Below are 25,847 nucleotides of genomic sequence, written 5' to 3'. Positions count from 1 at the left end.
TGGCTCGGCGGCATCTCCTGTCGGTACGACCGACGAAGGCGCGGGCTGCTCACTCCCCGGTGGGACCACATTCGGCTCGGCTAAAGGTGGGACGACGTCCACTTCTGACCCAGGCTCCATGCCATCCACAGGCTGGGCGACGTCCTCCCAACGCACACTTTTGGCCATGTCTTCACGGTGGACATCAATCACCCACTGCATAGAGACTTGCTCTGCCACCAACCTTGCGTGCGACAGCAAGCTCTCCCCGAGCAATTGGATATCCTCCATGCTCAAGCCATCGGCATACCCGCTGTAGATAGTGGCAAAGTCTAGGTTCGGGTGGTATGTCGTCACCAAAGTCAACACCCCCCGACGCTCCGTAAAACAGCCCGCTTCTGATAAGGGCTCGGACCTCATCTGGGACCTCCGCCAGCTGGAGCGTGGACACGCTAGTACTTGGTGTCGACCCAAAGACCTTCGAGACGACTAGCTAGGCTACATTATGGATCTGGTCAAGTTCCCCCTCAAGAGCACATCGCTCTTCAAGGGACTTGGCCAGCTCCTCTGCATTCCGGCCAAAAGTTGCCTTAACCGTCTCTAGGTCCCGCTCCAACGACTTCACCTTTCCGCCCAGCTCTGGTAGAAGGGCGGCCACCTCAAAAATAGGCTAAAGGAAGAAACCAACGCGACAAAAAATAGAAAGGGTACGTACTGAGGCAGAAGTTCTCAAGGGTGGAGAATTCCTTCGCCTACTAGGCCACCTACTCGCACAGCCGGGCACTCACCTCCTCTGTCTCGATCACCTAGCCCTGAAGTGCGAGCACTTCCCGGTCTACCTCCGACCATGCCTTCCGCTCTAACTCCAGGGCCTTTTGCACCAACCCCAGGGCATTTCTCTCTAACACCAAGGTGCTCCGCTCTGACTCAAGGGTCTCCAAGGATTTTTGGAGTGCCATCTCGGTGTCCACCAGGGATTTCTGCAACCCCGCCTCAATCTTCCGCCTCAAGCCCCCGCTTAGTGGCGGTCGCCCGCCTGATCCTAGGACAGTGTTGTGGGCACCAGCATTTACCGTACTGAGTGAACGTGGTGAAACTCCTCACATGCCTCTGGGCATCAATAGTATAGCAGGTACCGACATCTGCAATACCTAAACAAAACGATGTAGCCTCCCATGTGCATCCAACATCCAACAGTGTTATGGGCGCCTACCATCATCCTATACCCGCCGACGTGGGCAACAAGGCTTAGAGGCATACGTACTCTCTCCCTCTCACTTATAAGACCATCCCCTTCATCTATAAAAGGGGATGCACTCTCTCCTGACATTTAAGTAATTCGAAATTCATTAGATCAATCAAGTTCACTAGTTCACAACCACAGAACTGCCTGGCTCAAACCTCAAGCACACACTTGAACACTTAGCTCATAGCAGGGCTCCTGTCACTCTCGGCCCTTCCGACCGGACCTCTTGTACCCCCCATCTTCTCCTTCTCATTTGTAACCGCACTACAAACTTCAAGCACCTAGGCTCAAGAATAAAGTCACCGATTGACTCAAACTAGACGTAGGGCATATTGCCTGAACTAGCATAAACCCTATGTCATTGAGTGCTAGGCCACCTCCAATCACAACGTATGATAAAACTACAAATATTTACTTGTTGGTCACTTTCTGCACCAATAGTAATTGAGTGTGACAACCTTGGTGGACTAATGTATTTAAATGTGAGATACACAGGTGATTAGTCCATAGGTACACTTGTGTGAGCAACTCATGTCATGATGGTGAAGATGGATTTGATTTGTTGCAAGGCTCACACATGTGGTGAAGGAGCTCATTGCATATGAGACATGACATGGAGTCATGTGACTAAGGTGGAGAAGATCAAGACAAGACTTGGCTTGATGGACCGTGAAAGCATCTAGGGCCCCTAGTTGGGTTTCGGTGATTAATGATGACACGAGATTACTATGACTAATGTGTCTTTTGCAGAGGCAATTTGAGTTAGGTCATGGTAATGGCAATTGATTGGACAATCATGGTTGTCATGCCCCTATCGATGGAAATCATTTTGGTTTTTAAAGAATAGACGACAAGGTTAAGGATGGACTAGTTCTAAATGTCGTTTGGTGTTGGAGAGACACTTAGAGTAGTTTAGGATCATGTTTTTCCTTTGGCCATACTATTAAGGGGGATATGGACTAGTAGCTTGACCTAGGTAAGTCTAGTGGGTTAGGTGTGGTGCACATTTGTCAAACCTAGCACTAGGTAGCTCAGGAATAGCCCTAAGATCAATTGGAGTAAACTTCATTCACATAGGATTTCGAGTTGGAAGTGAATGGAGGGTCAAATAACTGACCGGACGCTGGTCTTGTTGCAATCGGATGCTGGAGGGTGAGTCCAGTCAGTTCATTTGATCAGCTGTAGTCGTCTGATACTGACCGGACGTTGAGTGAAAAGTGACCGGAGGCTGGGTACCTAGGTTTGGTCAACTCTAGAGAGGTTTCAGAGAGACTATTTTCTGACTGGACGTGTTTGTTTGGTGCTGACCGGATGCTGGTCAGGATTCGGTAACTGATCGGACGCTGAACAGTGAAGTGACCACACTCTGGGTGCCAACATCTGGTCAACATTAGTAAGGTTCTAAAGAGCATTTTTTTGACCGGACGCATCTGATCAGTGCTGACCAAACGTTGGTCAGAGTCTGGTCAGAACTTAATGACTCTTTTTGACACAGTGGTGGGTATAACTGACTGGAGCGTCTAGTCACACTAACCGAAGCGTCCGGTCACCCCGCAGAACACTGACTTAGCCTCCAAATGTTATGTTTTGAATGAGGGGGTATAAATACTTACTCCACTCGTCCAAAGAAGGTCTTTTGCCCATTTGTTCAGCTGAGAAACACCTTGAGAGTGCAAGGGAGAGCAATAGCCTAGTGAGGTGATTGAGATTTGAGAATCCAAGATTAAGATCCTCATTAGTGCATAGGAGAGTAGCAAGTGTGCATCCACCCTTCTCATTAGGTTTGTCAGTGGTCCTAGTGAGAGTTTGTGCTTGTTACTCTTAGTGATTGTCATCACCTAGATGGCTCGATGGTGATTAGGAGTTTGGTGATCATCTGACGGAGCTTATGGATGACCCAACTCAAGTTGTGAGCGGTTGTGGGCGATTCACCGTGACGGAGTGTCAAAGAATTAGCCCATAGAGAACACTTGATCCTTGCGTGGATCAAGGGGGAGCTACACCCTTGCGCTGGGTGCTCCAACGAGGACTAGTCGGGAGTGGCGACTCTCCAATACCTTGGGAAAACATTGCCGCATTCCTTTCCCTCTCTTTACTAAGCATTTACATTTGTGCAATTCATTTCATGTCTTTACATTTCTAGAATTGACATGCTAGATTAGGATTGGAACCTAGGGTGCAAAACTTTTGTGCGGTAGGAACAATAGAAACACATTCTAGGCACAAGGGGTGAAGTGGGCTAAGTGTAGGGATTAATTATTGTAAGAATTTAAAATTAGCCCAATTCACCCCCCCTCTTGGGCATCTTGATCCTTCCAATTGGTATTAGAGCCTTGTGCTCGCTAAATTAGGCTTAACTGCCTAGAGAAAGATGTTCCATAGGGATAGACCCCCTCCTATCTTTGAGGGAGGTGATTTTCCTTATTGGAAAATTCGTAAGGAGGCTTATCTAGAAGCATTAGATGTTGGAGTTCTTAGAGCCGCCTCACAAGGCTTCCCAAAACCTAAGGATCCCACAAACCTGCTATCACAGAACTGACCAATTTATAAGAGTACAAGTACAATGGTAGCCTGCAAGCAGTCGCACTATCATACTTGAACCCATATAAACCTAGTAGTCCGTCGAGTACCACGACGGGTCTCGATAAACGATTACAACAACTAAGACGTACATGATTCAACATACATGTCACATATTACATAAAGTTCACAGATACATTTCCATCATTAGAGTATGAAACAAAGTTATTACAAACCAAGTTTGATAAACAAAAGCGGAAGCAAATTAAGTTTGAAAGTAGCATTTGCCAACATAGTTTGATACAGTGCCAACATACAATCACAGTCCACAAAAGCATGTAGAGGGATTAATAAAGAAGCCTGCCCAAGGCTTACTCCTCATCCACAGCGGGATAGAAGCAACTCTTGCAATAACCATGATAAACAGTGCTATCTGCAACAATGGGAAAATAAATCCTGAGTACGAGAAGGTACTCAACTAGACTTACCCATCATAAACCAGAAATAAAATGACTCCAAGGATCATGCAAGGCTGTATAAGTGGATATAGCTTAACAATGTTTTGCATAAAAAGCGATTAACTCAGTTATACAATTATAATTCTGTTATCAAGTTAATTATGACTATCCATCTCTAAATTAGCAACTATCCTATGCCAAACATGTGGTATATCATTTTAAGAGCATACAATAGTAACCATAGCAGGTATTGTAATTCCATGTTTATCCGAACCATCATATTCCATAATATAGTTACTACGAGGTTGGAGCTAGCCAAGTTTCTCACTATCCGGGAGAGACGGCGATTCGAATCGATTTTCAACCAGCTAGGAATTTATTTCTAACACAAACCCAGGTCTACCAGCCATGGTAGCCTTAGGTCACCTTTGGTACAACTCAAGTACATATTTCGCGGGTTCACCCAGCGCCGCACAATCAGGGACAACCAAATGCTAGGACGTTCAGGCCCAGCCTGCCCTTGGGCTCAGTCTGGCTCCCCGCACATCCTTACTACTATCCAGAGTGCGCACTCTTACAGAGCAGGGCCTGGCCTGAGTTGAGCTACTCGGCTTCGCGGTCAGAACGAGTCATCCGGCCAGCTAAGTGATAGGCATGCGTTCAATCTTGTCAAAATGTCCAACAACGGTACGGTCCTTAATCGGCACAGACGGAATCACATGAGTCAACCTACCATAGACTCCGTCCAGCCTCAATTTACCTTGCCCCATGGTTCTTTTCCACGATAGCAAATATAGCCAACCGTGCTTCGGTATCCACCTATATCTCGCAGGTGACAGGAAATCACCCGACTTCTACCGGTCTAAGCATGGCTAAGCATATATTTGATCCTGGACCTATACAGGGTTAAAGGTACATTTACTGGACAAGGGATTTATATGCATCAAGTGGTTCCAATCAACTCTTATAACCTAATGCATCAATCATAAGGACTTGAGTAATATTTTGTAAAATACTGGGAGACTTAGAATGCTCCGGGGCTTGCCTTTCAGAAAGGAAGTGGGGTGGTGATCAGGGCACTCCGGAAGCTCTTCTAGGTTCTGCTCCTCGCCTTTGGGAGCTGTGGCTTGAAGAATCTCCTGCTAGTCCCCTTCCTCTCCTTCGTTGAACTCCAGCAACATTATCTCCTCCGTCGATCCTAGATGCATGAGTATGACATGAGATATTGTGAATGCATTCATGTTGACAAGTATAGTATGATGATACATGATGAATGGATTCTTGCAAGCATTCTTAACAACATGGTGTTAAAGTAATAACAAGTGCATCACATTTACTGAGTATGTGCATATCTCTTCTTGATTATTTAATCCACTACTTCGACAATGCATTTACTCTACCGCAAAACAGCAGCTACTTGTTTTACTCATAACTGAAGTTCTACTTATCCAAATGTGGTGACCTTGGACTTTATGGAAAGCTTATAAAATTATCTACAACTTTCCTTCAACACTCTCACTGTGATTCAAGAGTTATATTGGGCAAACAAATCATTCAATCAAATCTGTCCAGAAAGTAAACCTTTCGAACAACAAACTTGTAACAGCTAGAACTCAAAAACCCTAAGTCCTATGGCTGTGAAAATTTAACACAAGGTATATTAGTATGTTATTTACAACTTTGTTATTAACAAGTTTTGCAGTAGAGACCATTATCCATATGAAATCATCCACACAATCAAAACTATACATGCAGTCTTGTATTTGAATGATAAAGCGATAATTAGTTATTTGTATACAATCAATGGCTTCTAAGCCTTACCATTGACATCAACAGTTACTATGCATCATAAGAACCATAGAAAACATCATGCTTAATCACAATCTAATTATTTAAATGACTTTATTAATTTAATTAAATAATTAGGATAAATAATAAACATATACTAAAGGTGCATCATAAATTCTCAAAAATTTACAGTGGCTTACTAGTGCTACCAATAGACTACTATAAAAGTTTTATGCCATTTTACCAAGTAAAATATCCTATGCAAAAATGACACGGCATAAAGGCTTAAAATAACATAAATAGGAAACCCTAGTGAACGGTGTCAAGCAACAGATTATATATTTTTTTCATAAATACTACACTTCCTAAGGAACACTACAAAATTTGGTTCACAATATTTGGATCTTTACAGCTCAACTTATAAAATTTCAAAGTTGCACACAAAAACAGGAAATAAATGAACTATCCTAAAGCTCCACAGTCAGTGACAACTGGGACCCGCTGTCAGTTTGCCCCACACGTCCGTGAAACAAAACAGGGCAGCGGCGCGGAACAACCGAAGTTCACCGATGGTGACCCTCTCTGGCGATGGCAGAGCAGGACGACGGCGCTACACCGGCGGTGACTGTTACGACTGGATCTAATGAGTCTACGAGCTGCCGTACATGACGGCGGTTCTAGAGTACCAACCACTATGGTGAAAGGCGGTCGGAGGCGGTGCAGCCACGACAACTTACCGGACGCGGTTAGTAAGCAAATGTGGGTGCGGTGAGACTCTGGGATGACGGTGGAGTGGCTGCGGTGCTCGATGGAGTTGGCGTGGTGCTTGATAGAGTTGGCGCGGTGCTTGGCGGAGTTGGCGCGGTGCTCGGCAGAGGTGGCACGGTGCTCGGCGGAGTTGGCGCGGTGCTCGGCAGAGGTGGCGTGGTGCTCGGTGGAGGTGGCACGGTGCTCGATGGAGGTGGCGCGGTGCTCGGCAGAGGTGGTGCGGTGCTCGGCGGAGTTGGCGCGAGGTTTGGCAGAGTTGGCGCAGTGCTGCGGTGGAGTTGCAACGGCACTGCTACGGTGGCGGAGGAGCGACGTGACGCGGCGCAAGGCGAGCGGGGTGGCCGGCAATGGTGACTGCAGCGCTGTCCGCTGCTGCGGCTGCTGTGGGTGGGTGAAGGAAGAGGCAGAGAGCAAAATGAGAGCGCGGGGATGGAGTGGGCGAGTGCTGGGGATGATGAAGGCGCTCTGGCCTGACATGGACACGCTGTGGCTCAATGTGGCCTAGCTGCTCAGAGTGGTGGTGATGTGCGGCTTCGTTCCCTCCACATGGCGGCCATGCTCTGTTGCCAGTCAGCCACTGAAGACCGAATGAGTTGGCCATCAGAGCCCTGAACCGAGCCTGACGACGTGATTTCACGGCGATCAAACAGATAATCCACAGCTCCATCGTGCAAACAACCTAAATGGGAATTGCAGACCTATGTACCAGCTCCAATTTCTATTTAGAACTCATGCCCTAATTCTCAACCAAACTTGAGTTATTTCATCCAAAGTGAGCTTGTCAGCACTGTCAGTGGAGAAAGACTTAGCGGAATTTGCTAAGTGTTGAAAGCAGTGGATTGATGACTTTTGTGAGCCTAATTCAAGCATGTTAGGAGCTAAACCAGTCTATGACCCAAAAATAAAAGTTGTTCCTCTTGTCAAGTACTACAACTTTACTTTAGTGACCACCTCCATGCAAGGTCTCTATCATATGGTTCAAACTTGGTCAAACCTGCTACATTCAAATGATGGTATACACTTAAACTTTGGCTTAGTGACCAAATTACCCCTAACCATGAATACCAAAGTTGTTCATAATGATCTTCTAAACATGTTTAAGCTATTTGTAAGGTCACACAACCATTTCATGTGTTGGTTACACATAGAGCTTCCCAGTTCAACACACATAGCATCACTTAAGTACTTGATTAGACAAAATAATCTTCATGAACATTGTTCCACTAGTCATCATAAGTGTAGCTAATATGCTTTAGTGACTCACATCCATTATTTACATGTATTAACTCATGATCATATGCATATATACAGGGAAACATAAAATAACAAGCAATGTTGCATATGTTTCAATCACATGTTTCAATTATAAAAGCTCAAATATGAATGCTTAATGCTCATGCTCATGCAATGCAAGTCAATTTATGCAAGGCTAACACCTAGGGTGTTACACCTTCAAGGCGATGAGGTTAACTATGAGAAATGGAAAGCAAAGGCTAGAAACTCCCTCTTTAGAGGCCTTTGTAAAGATGTTTTTAACCGTGTGTGGAACCACAAAGACGCACATGCACTATGGTCAGACATTTGTGTGCTCTATGAGGGAACAAAGAGTGAGCGTGAGGAACGCTATCACCTTGTTTTGAAAAAGCTTAATTCATTTGAGATGCTTCCTAGAGAAAGTGCTAATGAGATGTATTCATGCTTGAATGTTCTTGTAGAGGAAGTCAATGGGTTTGGACTCACACAAATGCAACCCTCCGATGTTGTAAGAAAGATCTTGAGTGTCCTCTCCATTGACAAGTATGGGCATATTGTGATGGTGCTTCATCAAGGTGATCTTTCCACCACTACACCAACTCAAATATTAGGAAAGATCAATGCACATGAGATGTACATGCACATCACACCACAAGATGGCTCTTCTTCCACTAAGAAGAAAGACTTGGTATTCAAGGCTAGCCAATATAAAAAGGGCAAAGCAAGAGTTGACCATGATAGTTTAAGTGATGATGAAATTGATGATGCAAGTCTTGCTCTCATAGTGAGAAAAACTATCAAGATGCTCAACAAGCTCAACAAGAATGGTGTCAAGTTTGATGGCAAGAAGAATAAATTCTTCACTAACAATAGAAGGAAGCCCATCTCTGAGATGGATTGCTATAATTGTGGAGAACTTGGTCATCTAGCTCATCAATGCCCCAAACCCAAGAAAGACAAATATAAGAAGAAGTACAAGGGCAAGAAAGATGACTCAAGTGATGAAGATGACAATGAGAAGAAGAAGAGCAAGACATACAAGAAGAAGGATGGCAAGGAGTATCACAAGAAGAAGAAGAATGGCAAGGCATACATTGTTGGTGGTTGGCTCATGGATGTTGATTCATCAAGTGGCTCATCTGATGATGAAAGTGAGAATGAGAACGAGAAGGTGGCCACTATTGTAATTGATTCTTCACTATCTTCACCAACACCATCGCCGTCATCCTCTACACACCTATGCCTTATGGCCAAGGGTGAACGAAAGGTACAAAATGATGATGATAGTAGTAGTGATGATAATGCTAGCAATGATGATAGTGATAGTGATGAAGAATTTGAATCACCTTCTTATGATGATCTTGTCAAGTTGCTAAATCAATACACTAAGATCATTAGAAAGACCAGAGCTAAAAATGAAAAGCTAGAACTTGGGAATGACTCACTCTTAGCAAAATATGACATAGCCATAAAAGCTAGTGTTGAGCTTAGAGAAGAAAATAAAACTATGTCATCCAAACTCAAGGAGCTCAAATCCTCTAAAAAGGAGCTTAAAGAAAAACATGATAAACTTGAGGGGATACATAATGAGCTCACCACTAGCTACAATTTGCTAAAAGAAGAGTACACCAATCTTAAGGTTAATCATAATAATCTTGTTGTTTCTCATGAGCTATTATCCAATGAGCCACATGATGCTACTAACAATGTTGTTAAGATTGATATAGCTACATCATGTGATGACTTGATTGATGAGAGCATTGAGCAAGGTTCTAGTAGCAAAGGCAAGAAAGTGGTTGAGTCCGACAACTTTGATGAGTATGTCAAGCTCAAGAATGAGAATGAAAAGCTCAAGAAAGATCTTGAAAAGCTATCAACCACCAACATAATTGTGATAGAGAATCTTGACCATGATTATGACATAGCTCTTGAGAATGAGAAGCTTAAAGAAGAGAATAAGAGACTCAAGATAGAGAAAAATCATGATGAACATAAAGAAGAGAACAAGAAGCTCAAGTTGGAAAAAGAACATCTCAAGACCGGTTTGAGCAAGTTCACAAGAGGCCAATATCTCCAAAGTGAGTTTCTCATGAACACCGTGATGAAGATGGATAGAAGTGGTATTGGGTACTTGGCAAATCAAGAGAAGAAGGCTCAAGCTCAACATCAACAACAATACAAGTCAAAGCCTAAGCCAAAGAGATGTGTTGAGTGTGGACAAGAAGGTCACTTTGCCCATGAGTGTCAAGCTCCACCACCACAACCCTTGCCCAAGCATGCTAGACCCTTTGCCTTCATTGTTCATTACATGCTTAGAAAGGATTCTAGTAAAAAAATAAAAGTCATGTTCTTAGGTCCACCCAACAAGAATAGGCCTAAGATAATTTGGATTGCAAAGTCACTAATTGAGAAAGTCAAGGGCCCTCATCAAGTTTGGATCCCTAAACAACATGCTTGATCTCTTGTGTGTAGGTGAACTACAAGACCGATGGAAGTCATTGGGTTATTGATAGTGGTTGCACTCAACATATGACCGGTGATCCTCGTATGTTCACCTTACTAGATGAAGAAGTAGATGGTCAAGAAAGGATAACATTTGTTGATAATTCAAAGAGCAAAGTTCAAGGATTGGGCAAAGTAGCAATATCAAATGATCATTCAATATCAAATGTGCTATATGTTGCTTCATTGAGTTTTAACTTGCTATCCGTTGGTCAATTGTGTGATCTTGGCTTTCAATGCTTGTTCACCGAGAAGGAAGTGGTTGTGTCTAAAAAAGATGATGATCAAGTAATATTCAAGGGTTTTAGATACAACAACCTATATCTAGTTGATTTCACCTCCGAAGATGCAAACTTGAAAACATGCCTATTCACCAAAACATCACTTGGGTGGCTATGGCATAGAAAACTTGCACATGTTGGGCTGAGCTCACTCAAGAAGCTAATGAAGAATGAATTGGCGAGAGGCTTGAAGGATGTGAAGTTTGAGAAGGACAAGCTTTGTAGTGCATGTCAAGCTGGCAAGCAAGTTGCAAACACACATCCAACCAAAGCTTACATGTCAACAACAAGAGTACTAGAGCTCCTTCATATGGATCTATTTGGACCAACAACTTATAAGAGTTTGGGAGGAAATCTCTATTGTCTTGTGATTGTTGATGACTACTCTAGATATACTTGGGTGTTCTTCCTTCATGACAAGACTGAAGTGGCTTCATGTTTCAAGAAGTTTGCTAAGAGAGCACAAAATGAATTTGAAGTGAAGCTCAAGAAGATAAGAAGTGACAATGGAAAAAGAATTTGACAAAACAAACATTGAAGCATATTGTGATGAAGTTGGAATCAAGCATCAGGTCTCCGCAATATATACTCCTCAACAAAATAGTGTAGTAGAGAGAAAGAATAGGACACTTATCACACTTATAAGAACAATACTTGATGAGTACAACACACCCAAAGCTTTATGGGCGGAAGCTATCAACAACACATGTTATGCATCCAACCGCCTATTCCTTCAAAAGTTTCTTGGCAACACCCCTTATGAGTTGCTCAATGGGAAGAAGCTGGACGTCTCATTCTTTCGGGTGTTTGGTTGCAAATGCTACATCTACAAAAAGTGGCAACACCTAGGGAAGTTCCAAAGACATTATGATATTGGTTTTCTTATTGGTTACTCATCAAAGTCCAAAGCATATCGAGTATTTAATCATGCCACTGGCTTGGTTGAAGAAACATATGTTGTGGAATTTGATGAATCTAACGGCTCCCAAGGAGCACATGAGAATCTTGATGATGTTGGTGATGAACCATTGAGGGAGGTCATGAAGAACATTCCGGTTGGAAACATCAAGCCTAAAGATAATGAAGATGATGTATAAGTGATTGATCCACCTTCTTCATCAAATGTGCCACAAGATGATGATAAAGATGGGAGAGTAGAAAATGAAGATACTCATGTCTCTCATGATCAAATGGTGGCACAAGCTCAAGATGTTGATGCGCCACAACCTCCCCCTCAAGTGGTTGATAGAAGAAATTCATCTCTACTACAAGCACATCCATAAGATCTCATCATAGGGAGTCCTTCAAAGGGTGTAATGACTCGCTCTCAAAAACTTGCTTCATTTATTGAACATCACTCGTTTGTTTCTTGCATTGAGCCTACAAATATAGAAGAAGCTCTTCAAGTTATGGATTGGATAAATGCCATGCATGAAGAGTTGAACAACTTCACCCGCAATAAAGTTTGGACTCTTAAAGAGCGACCACAAGGTGCAAGAGTCATTAGAACAAAGTGGGTGTTCCGCAACAAGCAAGATGATCAAGGCATTATTGTGAGGAAAAGCAAGACTGGTTGCAAAGGGGTTCTCTCAAGTTGAAGGGTTAGATTTTGGAGAGACCTTTGCACCAGTTGCAAGACTTGAAGCCATTCTATCCTCCTTGCATATGCATCGCATCATGAAATGAAATTATATCAAATGGATGCTAAAAGTGCATTTTTAAATAGCTTCATAAATGAACTAGTCTATGTTGATCACCCTCCTAGGTTTGAAGACCCTAGATATCCTAATCATGTTTATAGGTTATCCAAGGTGCTATATGGGCTTAAGCAAGCCCCAAGAGCTTGGTATGAACGCCTTGGGGATTTCCTCATTGAGAAGGGTTTCACCATTGGAAAGGTCGATACCACACTATTCACCAAGAAGCTTGATAGACAGATCTTCATTTGTCAAGTATATGTTGATGATATCATATTTAGATCATCAAATGAAGATTATTGCAAAGAGTTTGGTGAATTGATGTCAAAGGAATTTGAGATGTCAATGATTGGAGAGCTTACATTCTTTCTTGGTTTCAAATCAAGCAAATGAGAGAAGGGATTTTTATCTCTCAAGAAAAGTATACCAAGGACCTTCTCAAGAGGTTCAAAATGAATGAATGTAAGTCAATCAAGAGACCTATGCCATCAAATGGACATCTCAACCTAGATGGAGGTAAAATGGTTGATCAAACTCTCTACCGCTTTATGATTGTTAGCTTGTTATATTTGACCGCATCTAGGCCTGACATCATGTTTAGTGTGTGTATGTATGCTAGATTTCAAGCTAATCCTAAGGAAGCTCATTTGGTTGCCGTTAAAAGAATCCTTAGGTACCTTAAGCACACACCAAGCATTGGTCTTTGGTATCCCAAAGGAGTTAGATTTCAACTAGTTGGCTATTCCGATTCGGATTATGCCGGTTGCAAAATTGATAGAAAAAGCACATCCTGAGGGTGCCATTTGCTTGGTAGATCACTAGTGCCTTGGTCCTCTAAGAAGCAAAATAGTGTGGCTTTGTCCACCGCCGAAGCGGAATACATTGCCGCTGCTCCTTGTTGTGCACAAATTCTTTACATGAAGCAAACTTTGCTACACTATGGTGTAGTTCTAGAAATGGTGCCTCTTTTGTGTGACAATGAGAGTGAGGTAAAGCTTGCTAATAATCTGGTTCAATACTCTCGTACCAAGCACAAAGATATCCACCATCACTTTCTTAGAGATCATGTTGCTAAAAATGATATATCACTAGAAGATGTAAGGACCGATGATCAATTGGCGGATATCTTCACTAAACCGCTAGATGAGGCTACATTTTGTTAGTTGAGGAATGAGCTCAATGTGCTTGATTTCAGTAACTTCACTAAAAATGAGCTTGTGTTGTCCCTTGCATTGCATTTTAATATAAAACATGTTTAATTTTTGGCAATGCACTTAGGGCTTGTCTAACATGGTTAAGATAACCGCCGAAAAGTGTGTGAAGAAGCTTAACCTTGGATCAAACTTGACAAGCAACTAGACTTACTTTCAAGTATTGCATTGCATGTGCATGTGTGTTGCTTTGTCGTTTCTTTTCGGTTATCTTTTGAGCACCCGTTGTGTTTGTCCACAAATAGGGAGAGCATTTGAAGCTCCTATTGGTCATAAAACCCTTTTGTGTGGTCACATGTTGCTCCTCGCCCCTTTTATTGCATATTTTCTTAAAAATAATTATAGCCTAAGGCAAAACACTTTGAAAATTTTGAGGGTTTGAGAGAGGTCTCTCACATCAGTCCCAATTGATGTTTATTTATGTCTTATTGAAGTTGGGATTTCATTGGGAAAAGGCAGCACAAAGGAATATTGAAGATCTGCTGAAAAATGGCGACTGGACGCTGCACCAGACTCTACTTCCAGTGTCCAGTCAGTTCACAGGAGGTGAACCCATGCAACACAGGAGTGACCGGATGCTGCACAGTGTTCTTCCAGTATTCGGTGTGAAGGTGATCCTACGTTCGGTCAAACAAAGAAGAAGCTATCAGGATCGACTGGACTCTGTCCTACGTCTAGTCAAGGGTGATCGAACGCGTTCGGTCATGACTTGAGGGGTCTTGGACCTCTCTGTTGTCAACCAGACTCTGGGTGGTAGCGTCCGGTTGTTGCCACCGGTGCGTCCGGTTAGTTGAATCTGATGGATCTAAACTCCTTATCTTCTTAGTCATGCGGGGGCCACCTGGTATTTCTTTCTTTTCATCTCGCCCGCACCTAGGTCTCACGCACCGCCTATCTCACGCCGCTAGGCCATCGTCGTGCCGCTCTCGTGCTTGCTTCACTACGTCCACGCCTGATCTAGCAGCGCTCGTGTCGGTGCCGCCACACCATTGCGCCTGCTCACGCCTATGCCTCCACCATCGTGCCCCAGCGCTATCGTGCCACCGACATCTCTGCCGTGCCTGCATCTTCATAGCTACGCCATACCTATGCCTCCACAATGCCATCGTGCCCCATGTCGTGCACCAGCGCCATCACCTGCCTCGCTATCGCCCGTGCCCATGCCAACATTGCACCGCCGTGCCTTCTCGGCCGTCATACGGCTTTGCGCCAAACCCTAATCCTAGGCATAGCTTTGTCAATCCCAATGGTGCCCCATGGTCCTTTCCTTTGCTGGTTGGTCGCCGAATCATCGGATTTCATTAGGTAGCAAGCCATCGATTTCAATTCCTTATCTACTGCTTGCTTCTTAGGGTTTTGCACCTCTAGATGAATATAGTGGTTATTTATATTTCCTATCTATTCCATCGTGCAGCGAGTCGGTGCTCTTATGGTTGATTTTGCAGTGGTCAGTAAACTCGGGGATAAGCCCACGAGTACGGATTGAGGCCAAGCCTCACGAGTGTTAGTCAGCTATTGTTTCCTATCAGTGGCAGTAATTCTCGTCAGCTTTAGTAATGGCACGTTGCAAGAATGTCAGAGGTGGTCTTGGAGATGAGGATCCAAGGCCTCCACCTCGCTTGACTGCTTAGGAAAAAGGAAAGGCGAAGAAGACCACAACGAAGAAGCGGAAGTTGGCTAATGTGGAGATAGAGAGAGCAGCAATAGTGGCAGCCACTGTAGAGCAAGCTAAGAGAGGTGGATCTTGGGGTGGCGTTCATATAGGTGATTAGTTGTCACCAGCACAGAGGGCCACCATTGAGAGAGTTGAGACTCGTCATGGTAGTCCACATGTGACTGTCATGCTAGGAGGATGGCATGTCTCTTTGGAGGAGATTCAGCCTCAGGGGGAGACTGAGCAGCAGACTCAGTTGGCAGAGCGAACATAGGGTACTCAATAGGCAGAGCAGGTTGAGTAGACGAAGCAGACAGCACAACCATAGCTTCGATGCTCTGGTCGCACACGTACTCAGGTGTCACTAAGGCCTGAGACATAGAGGAGGGGCTCTCGTCCACCTCCCAAACCACAAGGTCCGCCTCTAGTGGTTCACCTTGACTTGAGGGTAGCTACAGCTAGACAGGTGCAGTAGCTCCGCTTTGTGCAGTTTGAGGACTGATTTCTACTGAGGCGGGATGAGCGTGCATCAGAGAACTTCTATACTATGTTATAGGAGGATTTTTATAATGCTTATCTTAATAGTGGTGTTGTCTTCAGATCTCAGAGAGTCTGCTCCATAGAGTCACTAGTTGTAGCTGCAGGCGAGCAGATCCATTCTCACCTTTCCTATTTGCCAGGCTTGATAGATCTTCTTGGACGGACTGGCCGCTATGTTCCATCATGGGTCCGTGAGTTCAACTCTTCTACCCGAGGCATAGATTCATTCACTTTGCATTCAGAGGCCATGACTATAGGCTCTAGAGCTCGAGAGTCAGAGAGATACTGAGGATTCTAGAGTCTCCTATTCGTCTTCATGAGGTGTGCTATGGTCAGACAGAGCCTCCGAGATGCCGTCACAGGGGACTTGTGCCACCTATAGATATTATCACACCTTGCTTCACAGAGCCATTTGGTGAGGGGTCGAGCAGGACACCACATGACCTTACTCCTACAGCTCGGCTTCTTGATGCTATTATGAGGAGGACTTTGCTTCTGAGGATGGGCTACCATGAGGGCCTGACTCGTACTCAGTTGTGGCTAGTGTATCACCTGGTGTCCTAGTCTGTCTTTGATATTTGGGATGTGATACTTTCATAGATGGATGATACACTAGCAAAGGGCTTCAGAGGTCACCATCAGCTGCCTTATGCTTATTGGATCACTTTCCTAATCCAAAAGGTAGTTACACAGAAAGTCTCCTAAGATAATGGCAGAGTACATAGGTGCTACTACTGAATTTCCATCATATGACATGACCTAGATGCTATGCCACAGTCGTGTGAGGACACCTCGCCAGCCGAGCCATCGCCTAGAGGTATCAGAGACAGCAGCCTAGCAGGATGAGATCATTAGAGGCATTGCAGCGATAGAGGAGGAGCAGCTTGATGCTCAGTAGTAGGATGTGGTCGAGAGCGACCCGAGTGATAGCTCTGATGATGACTATCAGCCGATTCCATAGATGGCTCCTCGACCACACGACAAAGAGGCTAGTGGCTCCAACTCTGCTCCACCACAGCCACCGCAGACAGACCCAGCTCTTCTAGCTGTACTTGAGTGGATGAGGCGGGACTAGGCACACCAGACATAGGAGATCGCAGTTGCACTTGCTCAGGTTCAGGCTTGATAGGATGAGTTTCAGAGGCAGCAGCAGTAGCTTGTGATTCAGCAGCAGTTACTTGGCTTCATGTAGCATGTATTCACTGCTATTGGAGTTGCTCCTCAGTAGTATACACCTCAGATAGGCTAGCCTACCACCACCACTTTAGTGTCTCCAGCTATACAACCCAGTGGGCTTCAGAGTCAAGGACCACCAGCTACTCAGTTTACTTCACCTACAGAGCAGGTGTCTTAGTGGTTTGCTTCACCAGTGACAGCTCAGGGTCCTCACTTTACTCCTATTATTATGGGCTTCACTCTGCCTTAGAGCTCTTCAGTGTTAGTGACAGACACCCCAGTCTCCAGGAGTCTCGGTGCTACCTTCAGTGAGCTTATAGGGCATCCTACACCTCTAGAGTTATGAGTCCTTGTCCCTACCATAGTTGCTCCAGTTACCGGGACTACTGAGATGATCCCATCGTCTGTTGCATCATCTGAGCCACCTCAGACAGTCACTCCTATATTTGAGGTTTCAGCGACAATGACATAGGCAGATGTGGCTCCACTTCCTTTAGTGATACTTCTAGAGTCACAGGCTATGCCAATTACTGAGCAGACCCAGACCGCTTCACCTCCACTTCCAGCGATAGAGGGTTAGACCGCTCAGAGTTTAGGGTCAGAGGATGATGCTGCTCAGTTCTAGATCTCTCACTGCACCTCAACACCTGACTCGCCTGCTCCTGTCCCACCGTTTGACCCTTAGATTTTGGTGCTTGACACCAAAGGGGGAGAGTGAGCGAGTATGTTAGATCTAGGGGAGCATGTGATTCATTTCTTTTGTGTGAGACTTCATGCATTCACATTTACTTTCATGCATTGTCTTATTTACATGTGATGGTGACACTTATGTGACATGTGTACTCTCTATATTGATTTATATATATGTCATGTCACTTGGTTATGCTCATTTGCTTTGCTTCCATGTTTTACTCCGATTCAAATGAGCTTTACTTCATGTACTCATGCTTAATTCATATCTTTTGAGTACACCATGTTGGCTTGGGTCATATAAGCATGTCTAACCCCTTTGCTCTTATTGTCAAAAGCTTATATGAACCAAGCATGTTGAAAACCTCACTCATATTTTCTACATACTCGAGGTTGTGTTGTCATCAATCACCAAAAAGGGAGAGATTGAAAGCATCTAGGCCCCTAGTTGGGTTTCGGTGATTAATGACGACACGAGATTACTATGACTAACGTGTGTTTTGTAGAGGCAATTTGAGTTAGGTCATGGTAATGGCAATTAATTGGGCAATCATGGTTGTCATGCCCTTGTCGATGGAAATCATTTCGGTTTTCAAAGGATGAACAACAAGATTAAGGACAGACTAGTTCTAAGTGTTGTTTGGTGTTGGAGAGACACTTAGAGTAGTTTATGACCTTGTTTTTCCTTTGGCCATACTATTAAGGGGGGTATGGACTAGTAGCTTGACCTAGGTAAGTCTAGTGGGTTAGGTGTGGTGCACACTTATCAAACCTAGCACTAGGTAGCTCAGGAATAGCCGTAAGATCAATTGGAGTAAACTTCATTCACATAGGATTTTGAGTTAGAAGTGAATGGAGAGTCAAATAACTGACCGGACGCTGGAGGGTGAGTCTGATCAGTTCATTTAATCAACTACAGTCGTTTGATACTGACTGAACGCTGAGTGAAAAGTGATCGGACGCTGGGTACCTACGTCTGGTCAAGTCCAGAGAGGTTCCAGAGAGACTATTTTTTGACCGGACACGTCCAGTTGGTGCTGATCGGACGCTGGTCAGGATCCGGTAACTGACCAGACGCTAAATAGTGAAGTGACCGGACTCTGGGTGCCAGCATCCAGTCAATATCAGTAAGGTTCTAAAGAGCATTTTTCTTGACCGGACACGTCCGGTCAGCACTGATCGGACGCTGGTCAGAGTCCAGTCAGAACTTAACGGCTCTTTCTAACACAGTGGCGGGTATAACTGACCGGAGCGTCCGGTCACACTGACCGGAGCATCCAGTCACCCCGCAGAATGCTGACTCAGCCTCTAAACGTTATGTTTTGAATGAGGGGTTATAAATACTTACTCCACTCATCCAAGAGAGGTCTCTTTCCCATTTGTCTAGCTGAGAAACACCTTGAGAGTGCAAGAGAGAGCAAGAGCCTAGTGAGGTGATTGAGATTTGAGAATCCAAGATTAAGATCCTCATTAGTGCAAGGAGAGTAGCAAGTGTGCATCCACCCTTCTCATTAGGCTTGTCATGGTCAAGTGAGAGTTTGTGCTTGTTACTCTTGGTAATCGCCATCAGCTAGATGGCTCGGTGGTGATTCAGAGTTTGGTGATCATTTGGCGGAGCTTGTGGATGACCCAACTGAAGTTATGAGCGGTTGTGGGTGATTCACCACGACAGAGTGTCAAAGAATCAGCCCGTAGAGAGCACTTGACCCTTGCGCGGATCAAGGGGGAGCTACACCCTTACGCGGGTGCTCCAATAAGGACTAGTGGGGAGTGACGACTCTCCGATACCTCGGGAAAACATCGCCGCGTTCCTTTCTCTCTCTTTACTTTGAGCATTTACATTTGTGCAATTCATTTCATGTCTTTACATTCCTAGAATTATCATGCTAGAGTAGGATTGGAACCTAGGGTGCAAAACTTTTATGCGGTAGAATAATAGAAACACATTCTAGGCACAAGGAGTGAAGTGGGCTAAGTGTAGGGATTAATTATTGAAAGAATTTAAAATTAGCCCAATTCACTCCCCCCTCTTGGGCATCTTGATCCTTTCAGATCGGTTGCAAGCGTGAAGGGCAAGTTGGAGGCTTTAGAGCGATGGACCGCGTGGTGATGAAGTTTGAGTAAGACTTGGCACCGATGGACGAAGACAATGGTGAAAATCAAGTGAGATCAAGATCGATGAACCAACAAGGTCATGTGATCATATGAAGTGGATCATATCATTTGTGATATGTTTGGTGCATGTGTTGCATCAACATCGGAGGAGATGGAATGGATGCACAAGGCAAATGTATATTTATAGGGCATTTCATTTCACCGGTCATAGGTGTGTAGAGAAGTTTATAACCAGGTTTATGATAGATGGTCGTACTATCAAGAGGGGCAAACTTGTTTGCATATCGGTCATCAAGTGCCACTCGAGTGATCTAACTTTGCACCATTGCTAAGATCGAGTGGCATGGTGAAAACAGAGCTAATCCTTTGCTAAAATGTTTTTGAAAAGCTAACGTACATGCACATGATGTTGTATATTTGGTTGTGTTGGCACATTTGCAAAGGAGAAGTTGTTGGAGTTGATTTGGATCAACTTGGAGAAGAAAAGGAGAAGAAAAGAGCAAGTTTGGGTTGTCCGAGGGTCGGAAAACACAACCAAACTTGTGGCCAATGCACAGCCCAGCATGGAGGGTGGCACCGCCCTTTCCGGTGTGCACCGCCACCCCCAGCAACATGCCCAAATCAGCACTACCACCCCTTCGTATTTTGGATATAACTCTTAGCTCCGAACTCTGATTTCGATGATCTAGGACTTTTTGGAAAGATAATGAAATGCTATACAAGATTGAAGTGGTGGTATTTGGTTTTGTGCTAAAGAGGCATCGCCATGATCACCGGACTGTCAAGTGCCTTACACCACCATATTTTTCCAGAGAGCACTGGGTTTGGGTTTTGGCCGGCAAGTGGCACCGCTACCCATAGGGCGGTGCATCACCTCCTATGTCTGGTGCCCACTTGTCCTACAGCTAGTTTGAAATAGCCATTGCAATTCGATCATTGGGGCACCGCCACCCCGTGTTTGGTGCCCACACATTGCTGTTCGATGATCGCGCAGAAATGTGTTCCAAGGCTCCAACGACTCTATTTGGCTTAGTGCTATAAATAGAGGTGGAGCTCAGCCTTAGGCTGGTTGCTGAGAACTCTTAATCCTTGGTGGCTTGTCTAGGTGAGCTTGGGATCCCTCTAACTCATATATGCTTGATAGTGATTATCCGATTGAGTGTGAGTGCGATTCTAGTGTGATTGCATTGTGAGAGTGCATCCAGTGGTACTAGGTGATCGAGTTACAAGCCTGTGGTGCCTGTTACTCTTGGAGGTTGCCACCTCCTAGATGGCTTGGTGGTGGTCTCCGTTGAAGCACGCAAAGAAGATTGTGCGGTGCTCCAGAGAAATGATTGTGAGGGGTATTATGCTCACTCCGCGGGAGCCACGAAGAGCAACTCTAGTTGAGCGTGACATTGAGTTACCCTCACTTGGTTCATGGGGTTCTTGCGGTGCCCAATTGTTGGGCTAGGCTTGTGAAACGCCTATTAGCACGCTGAACCATCAAGTGAACGGTTGATACAACGGGGACTAGTGTGTTGGCAAGCACTAAACCTCGAGATAAAAATCACCATGTCATCCTTATCTTCCCGTTGGTTTGCATCCTTGTTACACAAGCTTATACTTACTTTTCATATATTGTGCTTGTGTAGTTGCTCTTGTAATTAGTTAGCTTGTGTAGCTTGCTAGTTACCTTCTTGCTTGTGTAGCATAGAAGTAGCTCCCTTGCGTGACTAATTGGCTTGTGTAGCCTTGTTAGTCACATTGCTTAGTTTGTGTAGCTAAGTAATTTGCGCTCTCTAATTTGGCTTGAGTAGCCTTGTTAGTGAGCATTGCTAGTGAGCTTAGGAGCTTTGTGCTTTTACTTACTAGTTTGAGTAGAAGCTCCCCGGTTGGCTAAAGTACTAGTTGCATAGGTTTGTCTGACCTTGCTACTAGAATTGATTATGTGAGCTCTAGCTAGCCCTGCACCTTTGTTGCTTAATTAGGATCCTTTAAGGTGCTTGAGAACTTAGATAGAGGGGTGTAGTCTTGGTTAGACCGATAGTTTTAATACCGTATTTGTTTTGGTTAGCTGGCGCAATTAATTTTAGAAAGGACTATTCACCCCCCTCTAGTCCGTCATCTCGACCCTATACATGGGTGGTGGATCCTCCTGGCTCCCCATCACCGTGGGTGTTGGGTCTGCCCTGCACGCCGCCATGGGTGCTATATCCACCCTGCACTTGGCTGTCAAGGCTGCTAGTTCCACCCCACGCGTGGCCGTCGTGGATGTTGGAGCCTCCCCGCGCGCTGCCACCGGTGTAACACCCTAGGTGTTAAGCTTGCATTAGCACCTACATTCCATAAGCATAAAGCAACATTTATTCATTCATGATCATAAGCATATGATAATGTTTTTGATTTAGTCTACAATGGTTCTATGTGATGCTTTGCTTTTAATGAGTGATTTTATTTGTTCATGTTGATAACTAAAGTGCTTGATGTTTGATCACCTAAGTAACTTAGATCAACATAAGATCACAAATGAGTTAGGGTTTGCCTTTATCATTTAGCCAAAATATGCTTCTAAGTGTTTAAATTAGGTTTTAAGCTCTTTTCATGATGCTGTTTTGACAAAAATATAATTATAATTTATGTACCCTTTCTGAGGTTTGACCCTAAATAAAAGTTGAAGTGTTGGTTGTTTACTACAAACTTTGTTCAAGGATCAAGGACCAAATCCACTTCTAACAAGTCCAAACAGTAGCCACAAGTTTCAATCTAGTGCTGTTTTGAATCTCTAAGTGCACTTTCTAAGTCTGAGATTAGCAGTTAGCAAATTCAATGTTTGGGAATTTATCTAAGTGCAACTTTGCTTCTATGAATTGGTGTGATGTTTGCACTTTGATATTGAGCTATTGGTTGGATTGTTTGATCAATGTTTAGCTATTAAATAAATTGCCCAAAGTAGCAAATCAATTCATTTGTAGCCATGTTAACTGAATGCAGTTTTTCAGTTTCAAGGTTAGATTTTCAAAATTCAAAATCTTCCAAACTATCAAGTTTCTGTGGATACTCATTTAAGAAATGTTGGAGATCTCTTTTAGCTCTACAATTTTTAGTAATGAAGTTTTAGCTAAGGATGAACGGATCAAGAGAAATAGAGGGAAGAAGAAGCGTCGTCAGTCGGTGAAAAGTAGAGCACGGCAGCAGCCTACTCTGCTGCTACACCGCCATCGGCAGTGTCCTTGGTGCTTAGCCGTTGGGACACGCAGCCACCATGAACAGGGTCGCCCGCGCCCATTCAATGCCCAACACCGGCCAACTCCTTTTCCTCCCCTTGCTGTGCCACCCGCCGTCTCTGCACACCGGCCATTTTCGCAGCCACCGCTCAATCTCCATTTGATTCATCGTGTCCATAGTTTTGCCATGCACTGCTCTCCCATCCCGACCTAGCTGCGTAGTGCTTCATCTCTAGGTGAGGGCCCTTGGGCCAAGCCGCCGCCATGGGCGCCGAGCTCGCGCTCGTCGTGGCCAGCGCGTCCCCGTCTCCCTCTTCTGCCCTTTATTCTTGTTTTAGCATCACCTTAGAACATAGAAGCTAGCTCCGAAGCCAATTTTAGCTCTACCGTTGTTCCCTCACGCGGAACACGGCTTGCCGCCGCACCGCCATGCGTGCGGCCACGCCTCGCTGTAGCCCCGCCAGGCCCAAATTCCGTAGCCCTAGAGCCATTCCGAGTCCCTGAAGCTGTCTCGGTGCCGCGTCGACCGCCTTCTCACCAAAGCCGGCAAGCACGCCACCATGCAGCGCCACCATGCCGCCATGGCCATTGCCACCATAGTTAGGGACCGGCACCGAGTCAACCATCTACCCCAAACGATGTGTAAGGTTGAGGTGAACCATGGGTGCTCTCCCCTTCGCCGGAAACCTCATCGCCGGCGAGCTAGCACCGGTCAAAGCGCTGCCCTGTTTTATGTGTCTAACCGGTGGGGTCGGTTGACCCTGGGCCCCCCGCATCAGTTGCTCTGGGTGCACTGAGCCGGGTGCACTTAGCTGAGTTAGGGTGGTTTTTGTTTGTTTTTCTGTTTTTCTTTTTCAGAATTTGAATCAAACTTTGAAAATTCATAACTTGAGCTAGGAAAGTCCAAAAATGGTGAACCAAATTTTGTTAGCTTTGTCTTTCTGTGCTCTACATGTTAGTGTCAGAAAATTTGCTGTTTGACAACTTTTTATATACTGTTTTTATTTATCTAAGTTAATACTTATTTAGCTTCTAAAAATGATATCTAGAGCTACATCTATCCAAAAATTATGAAACCAAGTTTGTTGACTTTGTTTTGCTGTGCTCCAGCTAAGGAAAATATAAAACCTACTGTTTGGCCAACTTCCATGTGCAGCATTGTTTTTCATAGGAAAATACCTATTTAAATTGTATTCCTTGTATCTTGTGTATATATATCCACTTGGTATGAAAATTTACATAGCACACTAGTATATTATGTATGTATTGTTATACTTCTCTGAATACCAAATTTGTACATTGTTGGTTATATATATATATATATATATATATATATATATATATATATACAAAGATGAATATGCTAATAATAGAAAAGGAATGCAATTTTAAACTTGTCTATGCATGCTACTTGTTGCTTGCTCAACTTTTACCCTTTTTGATAAATAATTGATCATCATGCTATATTGTTTTATGAAACACTGTTGATGTGCTAAATATACCAAAAACTAATGTGCTAGGTGAGTTAAAATATTTGCCTTCTCTACCGGAGAAGAGATATACACCTGCTCAGTAAAAGATTTGATTATAAGCAACACCTTGTCACCTTTATGTTGTTAATACAACCCTGTTTCCTATGTTATTAGGGCTACATGAATGCATCCTTATTTCATATCATTACATCATTACCTTGCATCTTTTATGCATTCTCTTTATTTATGCACCGCCTACATACATATAAGATCGGAGGAGGACATTCCGGTAGAGTACATGATCGTCGAAGAGGAGAACCCTCAGGAGTTGCCACCCGAAGGCGAAGGACAAGTCTCTGAACCACTTCCAGAGTGCCCGAACCACAGACCCTCCACTTTTCACCGAGGCAAGCCCTGGACATTTCACTTTCCCTACTATCTCTGTTTTAAATTACACTTGAGTAATGTTAGACAATATTGTGCATTAAGTTGTTAGGTGTTGATTGGTAACCGTTGCTGCATCTCGTACCTTGACCAGAAAAATTTATCATCCTTTTCTAACTAGATATAGACCCTTCTATGCTTAGTTATGCTTAAACCGATAGAAGTCGGGTGATTCTTGTCACCTGTGAGATATAGGTGGTCACTTGTCCAATTGAGAAACCATGGAATCATACGGAAGTTAATAATTGGCGACCGAACAGGATTCTCAGTTGTTGTTGTTAATGACTCAGGCTTGACCTATGTTTTGACCCTGTCTATGTCAATTAAGGACTGCTTCGTTGTTGGACCTTGGTTGAGATTGAACGTACCTTCTCATAACGGCTGGATAACTTGTTCCGACTGTAAAACCGAATAGCTCGTTCGAGATGAGTCATTGGACCATTAGCATTTCTGGGAGGGGAGTCTGAAGGAAGGGGACTGGTCCAAGACCATGTTTGCTACGGGCTACGGGCTGCGGGCAATTCATGTTAGGATGCAGGATCATGAGTTTTGCGAAACGGTCCAAACTCACCACCGAATGGAGTGAACGGTGACTCACGCGAGTGTTGCTAGCTCGTGGGGGTGTGTGATACGGGCTTTACCCAGCTATTGTAATCGATTCGAATCGTCGTCTCTCCCGGATAGTGAGAAACTCATACCTTGCTCCAGCAGTCGTAGTAAATACTTGGCATATGATTTTAGCAATTGAATCATGATTGGTTACTATTCTCTATAAATGGGCACTATTCTTTATAATTGATTACTATTCTCTATAATTCAATTATATGGTGTAAGATAGTGTAATGT

At 44.2% G+C, this 25,847-nt stretch overlaps 1 protein-coding gene across 1 annotated transcript; it reads right to left on the bottom strand.

Annotated features, from left to right (window-relative positions):
• Positions 1-472: 472 nt before the first annotated feature.
• Positions 473-7,236, bottom strand: LOC136465590 (uncharacterized). Its single transcript, XM_066464263.1, has 3 exons — positions 6,729-7,236; positions 1,244-1,302; positions 473-649 (listed from the first exon to the last, which is right to left on the bottom strand). Exons 1-3 carry the CDS (start codon positions 7,234-7,236, stop codon positions 473-475), a joined length of 744 nt encoding a protein of 247 aa, XP_066320360.1.
• Positions 7,237-25,847: the final 18,611 nt, after the last annotated feature.

The sequence above is a fragment of the Miscanthus floridulus genome, chromosome 7 (genome assembly GCF_019320115.1).
Source record: "Miscanthus floridulus cultivar M001 chromosome 7, ASM1932011v1, whole genome shotgun sequence".
Lineage (NCBI taxonomy): Eukaryota > Viridiplantae > Streptophyta > Magnoliopsida > Poales > Poaceae > Miscanthus > Miscanthus floridulus.
This window is presented reverse-complemented; position numbering and strand designations above follow the sequence as displayed.